A 12483-nucleotide genomic window follows, 5' to 3' on the forward strand; every position below is an offset into this window, starting at 1 on the left:
GTCTGAAATGGCTTACTCATTCATTCAAGACTCAACAGGTTACTGAGTGGAAAAAGATTTGGGGCATTAATGCATCGTTCTCATTTTGTGTCACTGACAGGTGTAGTGTTTCATAACTGTAATTTACTTATCTCAAACATCAGGGAGCCGAGGGAAAGCACAGCTGTTTAGAAGAAAGTAGTGGACATGGTTTGGACAATTTTTGTTCTATTGTTGGTATTTCTAAAAGCACATATACATAAAATGTGCGTTGAATTAAAATGGCGGTGAATGTAGTCCAGGTAGCTAAGGGGCACAGATGGGGACATGCTCTATTTTTAGCTTATCACAGCTACATGTGGACAATGATATTGTTTTCTCTACTACAGCCGATCAGGGTTTGCTCTCCACTGATCCAGCTGTTGTAAGTGTTGTAACAGTGTGAGTGCACTGCATGCACTGGCCTACACCGCTCTTTTTCTTTCCTTACATGGATCGGTGTGCTACTAAAGCTCCGTGCTCTCTGCTTTGCCCTGAAGAAAAAAAAACTGAACGATCTTCAAGAGCAGGTTGTGTAATGTCCCTCTGTGCGTAATCCCACATTGTCTCTGCATCACACACCAGAAACTCAATTTCAGCCAAGGAGAAGATGTAAACAACTCTACAGTCAACCAAACAAACAAAGTCATATGTAACAAGTGGACAACACTGCTTCATATTGTTTGGGGAGGGTTGGTTTTATTTCAGAAGGGTTTTTGGACGCCTACACTACCGGTCATACTTTTTATAACACCTGGATTTTTCCAGCTGTTAAATTTAAATTTAAATCATTCAAAGTCTCTGTGTTTGAAATTAAAGAATAGTACAAATAAACACCTGGAAATTTAATATCATGGAATCTACTTGTTGAACTAAATTTAATCTGAAATTTTGACTTATCCAGCAGCTGAACACGCTCATGACATTCTACAAGGGAAATCAAATATTGTTCAGAAAGTTCGTCTCAGCACTTTTCCTACGAATGTGCTGCACTTTTATTTTTGCCTGTTTCACCTTTGCTTTCCTTTCCTCTAATGTTTTGGCTCATTATCTCGCTGTAGGATGAACCCCTGATCAGTCAGACTGTCTTCCTTTTTCTCTCCATTCTGATAGAAATATACCGTCCTACTTCCTGCAGAACAGTATTGTCCTAATAATGCATCAGAGGGTGGAGAACACAGTTTGTTCCGTCACTACCTTTGTACAGACAGAGGGTTTGCAAGTCATCATCAAAAGTTGGGACAGCTGTAGGAATTGTTTGAACTTGAACTTCCAAGGCTTCATTTACTTCAATTACCGGGTTTGCACGGCAGTCTTGCCCAAAACAGACATTTTTAGAAAAGTCGACAAAACACAATTGTGTGTCTGTTTCCACTGAGTTCTGTTATATGAATAAAGCTGAGTTTTTTCTCATCTCACGAAATCATCCCAATTAAACGTGACAACAGATTTCCAGCATCTGCCTCTCGGTTGGAACTGGCTCTTTGGGGCATGATGCAGCAGGCGCCACGACTTGAATTTTTCAGAATATTGGTTCGTCAATTAGTCTGAAAAACCACCTCATGCGAGCGTATACTTTTTTTTTGCAACATTTGAGAGCTTTTTTGAAATTCATGCATTTCCATTTCTCGTGTTTTAGTTGGCAATTTCAAATTGAGCAGGTCAATGGAAACACATCTTGCTGTCAAAAAAAAAGAAAAAAAAATACAATTTATTCATTGTAGAACAAAAACATCTAAATGTCATTTTTTCCCCACACTAATTGTGTATTCAATGCCCTATGTTTTCTTTGAGATAAATAAATAAAAAAATAAAATAATTAAAAAAATAAAAGTAATTTGTGCTTATACATTTAATGGTGCAAATGTCTTCTTCACTTAAGGCCATTATTCATGGTTCTGTGACATTGCCAAAACAGCTGCTGCAGTGAGAGGTGAAGTTATTACCAATGACAAAGTTCTTGCACACCATTAATGATCGCCTACGGACGTGTTTTAATACTCTGCCTGTAAAAAGGAATCATCTGTGTCTCATATGCTTTTCCCACAAAAAAAAAAAAAAAAAAAAGTTAAATTACCTCATTAAAAATTCTTAAAATTACATGTACTCCCTCACCATCATTAAAACGCCCAGAATCTATGAATATGCAAGTTTTGTTCCTTTCAAAAGTTTAACTGCTGGACACAAGATGTCTCAACTCTCCATGTCACACCTGTGTAACTGCATATTGAACCACAACTGGCTTCCAACTGAGCCTTAGTGTAAAACTCTACATATACATTACTCTGCACAATGAGGCCCAAACAACCATGTGAAGTAACAATTAAGACATATTTTTGGGTGGAGGGGGACTTTGAGTCAGAAACTCTAACTGAGAAAAACCGAGCTGTTTGTGACTGACTGTGCAGGATTTTTTGGGGTTCATTCTAAGTCATAAAAATAAATTAATGAGGATTAGTACTTGAATGAGCACTTCTTTTCTTTTCTAATGCCTATATTCAAGCATTTTATATTCAAGACTGCATTTGATGTTTTGCCAGGCATTCTCCACAGCCTTTGAAACTGTCATCACATTTGATTATTCACTAAAACCCCCACTGATGATTAAAGCATGAAAAACTGGAGCAGTTTCCATCATATCCCCGTTATTGCGTTGTCTGAAGTGCAATTTTCAGAAGAATAAGAATCCATGTTTTGAAAGGCTCCTTACACAGAAATCACACCTTCATCATCGCCGTGCTTCACTGCGCCGCCTGCTGTCAGCGACAAATAGTTTGACAAGACCCAGGTTATGCTAATGTGGATTTTACAGGAAAGTTAGATAATAGAGAAGCTGAGAGAAAACGTCTTGGATAAACTGTGTGTGATCAGTCAATAAAGTGAGGTCCACTTGACTTTTTTTGTTATTATTATTAATAAATTGTATTCAATAATTTATTACTTATAAATAAATACTTTTTTTTTCTGCTTTGTTTTTCTTTTTAGAAATCCATGTCGTCTGTGCAGCTCGTGTTTAAGAAGGTGAAATAAGGAAAAGAAAAAAACAAATGAAAATCTTCCAACACAAAACTAATCATGCATTGTTTAACTTGGACTGAAGGGAATATTAGTCCCAATCCAACAACTCACATCTTTAAGATGAGGATCTCATTTTTCGCAGCCTTGCGGACTTTCCTTCCATCCTTCTTTAGGAACTTTTTACACGTGTACATTTTCATTGTAGTTTTGTCCTTAGCCCTGAATATCTCACAGAACTCCTCCCTGAAAGGAAGCATTGCAGAATTATTTGCAGAAATATAAAGACAGATCATGACAGTTTCTTGAAAAAAGATAGAAACATAATTCAAAAGTCTGTATGGGTGTTTTTGCTCTGTAAGCCGCTGGAGAGATACTCACGATTTAACAATCTGACCCAGGTCATATTTATCTGTCACGTCTGAAGGATTGTTATAATCCTTCTTTTCCCCGATTGTTATACAGCCAAATGGCATGGCCACTCCTGACCTGTGGTAAGAGAAACAGAGAAAGAGAGAGAGACAGAAGAGTGGAATGAATAATAAGACAGAAATAGCATAATGCTGAGAAAGCCTGTCAAAAGTGTAAGAGTTAAAGAGCCACCAGAGGCAGTATCAGTGCAGCGGATTGTTTCGCTTACTGTAACAGAGCCTTTCATGATCCTGCAGTAAGAAAGTCCAGAGCCTCAGAGCCGGCTGCACAGAGTCAGCTTTATGTTTGGATCTAACTTTTATATAACTAATACAACAGCTGGGGGAACTGTCTGGGGTGAAGCAGAAGTCTGGACTGAATGTACTGTTGCTTTTCTGTGGGATGAAACTTACAAACTGTGGGGGTCAGGGAGCAGAAGGAGCAGCATTTAATGAGTGTGGGGCCCGGCGAGGAAACCGCAGCAACAAGTGAAGCATTTCCAATCAAGACAGGGAGCCGGCCAGTACAGGCAGAGCACCCCAGGACTGAGAGAGGAATTAAAGTACTTTACGAGCTCTGCATCAACACTTAATTGCGGTGCAGCCTCTCTGTGCCTCTCTTTAACAGCATGGAGTGAAATTTGAGACCATCCTATGCTACTTTACTCTGTTTTTTCTTTTCTGTTTTTTGTTTTTTTTTTGTCTAAGAATTAGAGTCAGCTAAGTTGGAGCTATTAGTTTTGTGTTTCAAGGGAAGAGACATTTTTTAGTATTTCATTCCCTGGAGCAGAGATCTGAAAACAGCACGGTGGTGCAGTGGTTAGTACTTGTGGGTTTTTCTCCAAGTGCTCCAGCTTCCTCACAGTCACACAAGACATGCAGGTTAAGTGATGACTCCGATGTGAGACTGAATGGTTGTTTGACTCTATATGTCGGCCCTGTGATAGACTGGCGACCTGTCCAGGGCGGGCGTACCCCAGCTCTCGCCCAGTGTCAGCTGGGATTTGCTCCAGCCTGCCAGCAACCCTCAAAGTATAAGTGGTATATTAATGGATGTATGCAGTTAAGACTGTATTTCTGTCTGTGTAAGTGAGCATGTGTGCCTAAACCCTAAGATCTATTCTGTATACTGTAGCAGAGTAGAATAATGGAGCAGATACTGGTGACAGTGACAGTTGGAAAATCTAATACCCTGATATATCAACCAATTTCTCTTTTGCGTAATTTTTGATCCAATAAATGACCAAGATATGTACAAAATGGGACACTGTACTGTTGAAACGTGTCAGCGTGCCTTTGGAGGAACGAACTATGTAATAACATTGTTTCTAAAGCTGTATTTGTAGTTCAGTGTTAAGTGCTTAGCTACAGCAGCTATGCAAGTAGACCCGCTAGCTGCACAGTAAGCTACGCTGTAGCACCCCCTGTCTTCTGATTCGTGATGGAGTCAATTTCTCAATCCACTATCCAAGCGTCTGACACACACCACGTGAGCAGCTGGATTCCAGCTGGACAGGAAATTAGTGCTCCCAGCGAAGCAAAAGTGCAGCACATAACTGACTGTGAAACAGCAAATTCTCATTTTTACACTGAAGGTTTTGTACAGTGTGAGCTACAAGGTACTTGTAGGTGAATTTTGCTATCTTCACAGAAAGCCAGGCTAGCTGTTTCCCCCTGATTCCAGTCTTTGTGCTAAGCTAATGCTACCTAAAACTTATCTGGAATTTCAACCCTGTCTCCGTGAAATTTTGTGTCGCTGCAACTAAACTGCAACAGCAAATATGTTTGTGACTGGTTACTGATTATGTTTTCTATTAACGGAATGAGGAAATGTTGTTCATTTACGTATTTGACACGTGGCAAATACGTTGATACTGAACATACCAGTAAAATGTTCACAGACGGTATATTTGTTTGTGGATTTTGTTACGTTGACAGTATATTGCAGTTAAATATCAACTTCGAGTGACTACAACATCATTCAACTTTTTTATGTCATGTGCTTTGTTCATCCGCCAGCCACCCCAATCACCACCACTGCACCACTGCTGTTAATAAATGTAGAGCTTCATTCATTCAAAAACATTGTTGCCTCTGGACAGAATCCAGCCAGTGATACATTATTTTAACATAATTTCTAGGAGACACAGTTGTGAATTCCTGTACTACAATTTATTGTCAATTTATCAGTTGGACTCTATTATATATGAGTTTCATTAAGGCATCGAAGTCTGATCTAAAACACACGACTCTCACTGTGAAACTAAACACACATTAGTGTTGGGAGATATGGATGAAATCTTATATAATCCTATAAATGGTATGTGTGTTTTTATAGCACATTATCCAGTAAATGATGATATTGTAAATTTTCTGTAAACGCAATTAAGAAATCGTTTATAGATAAACTGGGAATTCAGTGCATTAAATGTCTAACAAATGTACACTCTTCATCACACTAATGCAAGGATCATATACATCTAATAACGCCATAAAACGGTCCTGCTTATAGCAATATTGCCTACAATGGCCTGATACGTCTGCTAAGGGATATCTGTCTTGGTACAAATGGCTAAATCTCTTACATCTCTCTTGACAGCAGTATTGTAGTATTACCCAACCCCAGACATCATGTGATTCAACACACAACGAAAGGGAGATTTTACTGCCGAATGCTCTTACAATAGCCAGATAAATGCGAGTAAATTGTTTTCAAGGGTATAAGCTGCCAAAAAACAAAAAAGGCAGAAAAAAGGAAGTGGGATCAGATCATTTACAACAAGCAAGTATGTGATTCAATGTTCTCCTGATTCAAATCCCTGGACAGATTGGAGAAGTCTGCTGGGAGAACAGTTGTTGCCTCTCTCATCTACTACCAGTGTCCTTGAATAAGGCTCTACACAACTTCTTACGCCAGTAAAACTGCTCAAGGCCCTATAGTACAACACCGCAGACAAGTCCTGAGCTGGAGTGAATGTTCTGTGTGTGAAGCTGTTTGAATGCAAAGCAGGACAGTGCTGAAATTTCTCCAGATGAATAAAGGGCAAGAAATATTTATTTCCTAGACACACAAAATCCATCTGCGCTGGCAGTCTGGGTGATGGATGTCTACATGTAAATGAGCGCAGCCAGCGTGAGAAGTATAGCGCCATGTGTAAGAAGGGCAATCTGTTCACTGTAGCTCCGCGAATCGACTCGTAATCCAATCTAAATGACCGAGGCTCAGCGCGGAGATGTCTCAAATGTGCTGAGAGAAAACTGTGCTTCCTTTTCTCATCTGAGGCAACAGTCTGTGCTGTGTAGTCGGCACGAGGAGCTGACCTTTTCTGGCTCCCTGTGTCTCTCTCTCTCTCGCTCTCACTCACTCTCAATATACTGCACTGTCTCTCTGTGGTAAATGCTGTGGCTCAGTGAAGTTATGGTGCAAAGAGGAAAAGAAAAGCTCCGCAGGAACCAGTGGTTTAAATGGAGGTAATTCTGAGTGAGTCTGGCATTAGAAAACATGAGGAAAAAAATTCTATAATATGCTTGAAAACATTTATATTCAGCAAGCAGCTGTAACAGTCCACAGGAGAGTCGTAGCATTGTAGAGAGGGATAATAGGCTGGAGGAAGAGAGAGTGAAAAAGCTATTCTGATGGTGATGATGAAATCTAATTTAATGAAGTAATCCAGCAAATAAACAGGGCCTTTGTGGGTTTGGAAAGGTTTCTAAGCCCAATCGATGAGGACTTTATTTTCATGTGTTCATAATGAGCTTGTAAAATAAACAAATAACAATAAGAAGACTATAGGAAAAAAAAATACAAAGTTTAGCAAAAACCTAAAAGTATTTACACAAAGTATCTCAGTCAGACTCTCCCATGTTTTTTTTGTTTGTTTGTTTTTTTTTAAAGTGTTGATTAGTGTAATGCTTGACGAATTTACAAAGCACTTCAAGCAGAGAGAGCAGGATCCCGGCAGTATCACAACACAGGCTGTATAATGGGCCCATTTGGACTGACCACCATCAGCAACATTCGAGCATTATCACCCCGTGTTCTGACTGTTATCTGCCCTTCGGGAGCAGCGATCGATGGCTCGTGATGCTTTATGGCCCAGTGTGTGACCTGGGCTGAGTCTGCTTGGGCCGTGCTGCTGTGTCACCAAGGATTCTCTGCAGATGCGGTGAAGATTTACAACATGGAGGATGGATAGTGATGAAGATCTTGGGTTTTTCAGGCAAAGCGCAGCTCCCGCTTCAGCCAGGCAAGGTGATAAGCAAAATGAGGCTTTTCTTCCCTCCGCCTGTTTAAGATCAGGCTACAGGTTCGGCTAATTTAGGTGAAGTCTAAGATTAGGTTAAATAAAATTAGTCTGCATTGTATTAGAGCGCTGTATCAGGATTTTTTTAAGGCATTGGTAAGGGGGATTATTTTACCTGCTGCTGTGGTATAATGTGATGATACACCTCAGGGAAATGGCTGGTGCCTTTTTGGTATGGTAAGCCTTTATAAATGTGAGGGAGCAGCTGATCGCACTAATCCCACCATGAAATTTTTCTGAGATGAAGAAGTGTTTTTCTTGATTTTGGACATCTTTCATTTACTGTTCAGTTCTTTGGCTCACATCTTCTCTCTCTCTCTCTCTCTCTCTCTCTCTCTCTCTCTCTCTCTCTCTCTCTCTCTCTCTCTCTCTCTCGCTCTCAATGCTGTGCCTCAACAATTATATTTTAACAAGTTTTTATGTAGATAAACCTTCACCTGAGCAAAGTAAAAATATATGATTAAACGAAATTTGCTCTATTAATTGCACGTGGATGATCAGCTTTCATTGCATGTTCCTCATCCTAAGCTAAACTGGAAACAAATAAAACTACTGTATAGACCACTAACTGGCTTTTCCAAAAAAGTTGTATGGGTTGCAATGATCTGAAAACTCTGTCCATTTTATGCATGCTGTTTTGCAGTCTGAATAAATCTTAAATGAAAGACTTGCTAATGTGAGAGCAATCTTATTGGTTTGTCGTGCACACATTAATCAGATATATATTCAGTTTGAAGCTGCACTAATCAGTATTTTTTATTAACAATGGATCAAGTGACTACACGACATGAGTCGACAAACCCACAAATAACCTTCACCTTTTCTTTTGCTAATCAGTTCATCGTGTTGACTTTTCATTTCAGTGTAATTGTTCTTTTGCTTTTGTTACAGAGTCTGGGACAGCTGTGGCTCAGGAGGCAGAGCGGGTTGTCCACTAATCAGACAGTCGGTGGTTCGATCCCTGGCTCCTCCAGTCCACTTGTCGAAGTGTCCTTGGGCAAGATACTGAACCCAGCATTGCCTCTGATGGCTGTTCCAGTGCGAGTGAGTGTGTGTGAGTATGGTAGAAGTGCTCAATGTGTAGAAAAAAGCGCTGTATGAATGTGTGTGTGACTGGGTGAATGTGGCTTATAGTGTAAAGCGATTTTGAGTGGTTGATCAGACTAGAAAAGTGCTATATAAGTGCAGTCCATTTACCATCCCACTTACTCTCTCTCCTCCTCCCTACACTCATGTTTGAGTCTAATTCATTCGCCAAAAAAGATACAAAACACACATTAAACAAAGTTAAAGAGGAATTTCACTGGTAGCATTAATATTATTATTATTATAATTATTATTATTATTATTCAGATTTTCCATAGATATCACGATAGTATTGTTATCATGGATTCTTTTGGCCGTGATAAATAAGCAGTGAAAATGATATTGTGACATGTGCACTGCATTAAACAAATCCGAATTTTCTAAACCCTTAACACTGCCATCATTTATCTACTGCTAGTTTTCATGGGATCATTTGGGGAGAAGGTAAGCAGGACACAGAATGACGAACTGGTAAAAAGTTTCAACATTAAGTTTAAAGGGAGCAGCATCTCTCTTCTGTGTTGACTCCCCCGAGCCCGCCTCAAGTGTTTCGGACAAACCGCTATCTCTGTTTTGACAAGGCTCAGCTCAGCCATCTAAAATATCATCTTCCCCCTCTCTGATGCTCTGTCTTTGCCTCTGTTGCTGGAGGTTGGCTGGATCCTCAGCCCCACAAGGACAGACTCTCCAGCTATTAGGAAATAAACATCCTTGACATTCAGTTTCTTTCATCCCTGCTGATCTCCTGAGATTGCCCAAGAGACTGCGATAGCTCTTTGCCTTGAGCTGAAAGGAAAAGATAAGGTCAACACAGATAGGGATAGCGACAGTTGTGTAAGTCTTAACAGAGACCAGTGTGAGAAAGATACTCAAACAGTTGCCTCTCGCGGCCTCCTCCGGTAAAGAGAGCTGCAATTGCAAGGAAACTATGCTTAATAAGCAAACTGAAGGTCTGAGGGATAGAAAACGAGAAGTCAAGATCTTGCTGGACTTTTGAGAATCAGCTCTGTTTTGACTTGGAATCTTTACACTTATGTAGTGCTGAAAGTAAACGAGGGACAAGTAAAACAGCCATATAAGAAATGCCTATATAAGACATATATGGCCCACCATCTCATTATTACAAAGACAATGGCAAAAAGGTGTTGCCTGTTAGGCCATAGCTGTGGAGATTGGCTCCTCAGGTGAGAAATCAAGTTTAAGTTGTTATTATTAGTTTTTATTATTTTAAGTTAATGTCTGTACCATGTCCAACTCTGTGTATGGTTCTAGTTGCAGCACGAACCATTGGTGCTGAGGGCGGCACTTGACACACATAATATGACAGGCTGCGGCACCAGTGCGTTTTCCACTTTAGTTTCTAACTTCTCCTCCATCTTTAAATTATGATAGTGTCGAATACATATCATATACTGAGTAAGAGGCAAGCAGCACTTAACCCTGATCCGAGAGGTCAGACTGAGCTGCAGTGTCAGAGGTGTGATCTGAATGGCAATTCAACAGTAAATCATGTGCACAGGTATGCTGTGAAGCTCATCCGACCTGACTTGATTCTATGTGAAATCTGATTCTAGCTGCAGGTGTGAACTTGGCATTTAGGTGGGACGACACATGCATTTTAAAGACAGAACAACACCATAAGTGTTAAAACATTTTCAAGTCGGGTGTGGACACGACACATCAGAGAAGTTTCAAGGGTGTGCAGGTGTCAGGACGTAAGTCATTCAGATAACGCGGATGCAGCACAGCAGTGATGCTAATACAACTCAAACAGCATCTAATCAATTTAGATCATATAAACTCATTTTGCATTTGCGGCTGTTGTGTTCCATAGATACAAAGTGTGGCATATATAAATTTACTAATGATTGTTATTGCTTGCTATGCAGTAACAGTCAAATCCCATTAATGTCAAAGCTGTCTGACTCTGAGTGAACTTTTATGGATGAAGTGCTGAACCAAGGGCCAAGAGAATCCATTAGTGCTGAGATTTACTATATGAACGTTGTACTGCAGGTGGAATATTGATGTTATGCAATAAATCTACATGTTGGTACATGACCCTGGCAGGGCCTCTGTCAGAGGTGGTGAAATTATCACTGCACTGCGCCCTGAATATATATATGTAATGAGAAGAAATAGGCGTCCAAGATTGGGATGAAATCAAAGTACTTTATATGTATATTATTTCACAGTGTACAGTCTTAACCTGCATTAATTCAGTGGAGAGCCAGTGTCTTCGTGGAAGCACTTCTCAGAAACTCGCTGGGGAAGAGGAAACAACATTCTGCAACATCATCACACTGCCTCATTACTGCACCGCGCAAGAATTATGTCTTTTTACATGTGACTTTAAGGGGAAATGGCTTCTTGGAAATGTTGACATAAAAGTTTGCACGCACTGTCTCGGGGGGCCTCTGGCCGCACTAATTAGGGTTGCAATGCGGCATATTAGGCTTTGCCTTTTCAACCTTTGCAGGGCTGGCAGAGGAGTGTGGAGCTGAGAGGTCTGTAACGAGGGGGGAGAAGAGCAGGGTAACAACAGCGCGTGGGAAATACACCCAGAGTCGGAAAGTCGCATCAATCAGCAGCATGTATGGAGCAGGATCAGAGTAAAGATGGTGGCAAAGGTTTTAAAAAGTGGGTCCATACACAGTTGAATTAATTATTCATGGCTGATAGTCTCCATTTCCACAGTACGTCTCACTGGGCCTACATTTCGTGTCTCTCTTGTATCGAGGAATCATTGTGTCCCGGGGCACTTGCTTAACAGTGTGCTTGGAGCAGAAGCATGGCAACTCTGGCAGTGCTAGAATAATTACCAGCCTTCTCTGCTCATCCTTCCTCTAATCCCAGTCCAGTGTGCTGCACTGCTTGTCGGTGTCTGTGTCAGCCTCATACACTGCAAATCGCTCAAGAATTCATTACATCTCTCATTTGTTTGCCAGACATCATGGACTATCTTATGTCTTTTTTTTCAAGGGCTTATTCAAGGCCATGGACCCCATCATCCGGCTGCCTTTAGAGAATAATCACAATCCCACTCTATGTGCTGTCATTCATGTCTGAATCTGACTCATATAGCTGTGTTCTTCACTGAATAAGAAAACACTGCAGAGGCTTCTTCAGCAGAAGAGAAACCCCTTACTCTTCTCCACTTCACTTCCGCCTGTCTTCCTGTGCCATCTCTCTCTCTCAGCACCACACTCGGAGCCCATCAACGGAGAGTCACTTGCAGCAACTGCACCCCAGGCTTAACCTTGCACTTTACAGGAATCACAAGGCAAATTACAGCCCCCTCTTACAACAGCTTCTAAAGTGGAGGTGAAGCTGCAGGATGTTGTCACATTTACTGTAAAAGAGTCACAGGTTTATAATCGATATCTCGCACGCCCCCAGGAGTCGGGACTTCCACCTGCCGCCTGCCACACCATTATTTTTCTGTTTCAATGGGGACACAAAAAGCACAGCTGTAATTGGGCAGCACAGTACACAGGAATTTTTATCAACTATATTTATGTTATTACAAAGCCAGTGAACAGCTCCTCAGAGCCTGTGTGAACTGCAGCATGAGGATGTGTCTCAGAGTTGACTAACAGTGCTGTGTCTGTTTTTATCTTTTGGCACAGTATACTTAAAATCAGTACGGA

At 40.7% G+C, this 12483-nt stretch overlaps 1 protein-coding gene across 1 annotated transcript in view; it reads right to left on the minus strand.

Annotated features, from left to right (window-relative positions):
* The window catches only part of camkv (CaM kinase like vesicle associated), a 41203-nt gene that overhangs the window by 6503 nt on the left and 22217 nt on the right, over positions 1-12483 (minus strand). Inside the window, exons 2-3 of the mRNA XM_022745320.1 lie at positions 3415-3522; positions 3148-3279 (exon numbers count right to left, since the gene is read on the minus strand). Coding sequence (XP_022601041.1) covers positions 3148-3279; positions 3415-3509 — 227 coding nt within the window. The 5' untranslated portion in view covers positions 3510-3522. The remainder of the gene's footprint in view (positions 1-3147; positions 3280-3414; positions 3523-12483) is intronic.

Source organism: Seriola dumerili, unplaced genomic scaffold, assembly GCF_002260705.1.
Source record: "Seriola dumerili isolate Sdu_G_001 unplaced genomic scaffold, Sdu_1.0 BDQW01000088.1, whole genome shotgun sequence".
NCBI lineage: Eukaryota > Metazoa > Chordata > Actinopteri > Carangiformes > Carangidae > Seriola > Seriola dumerili.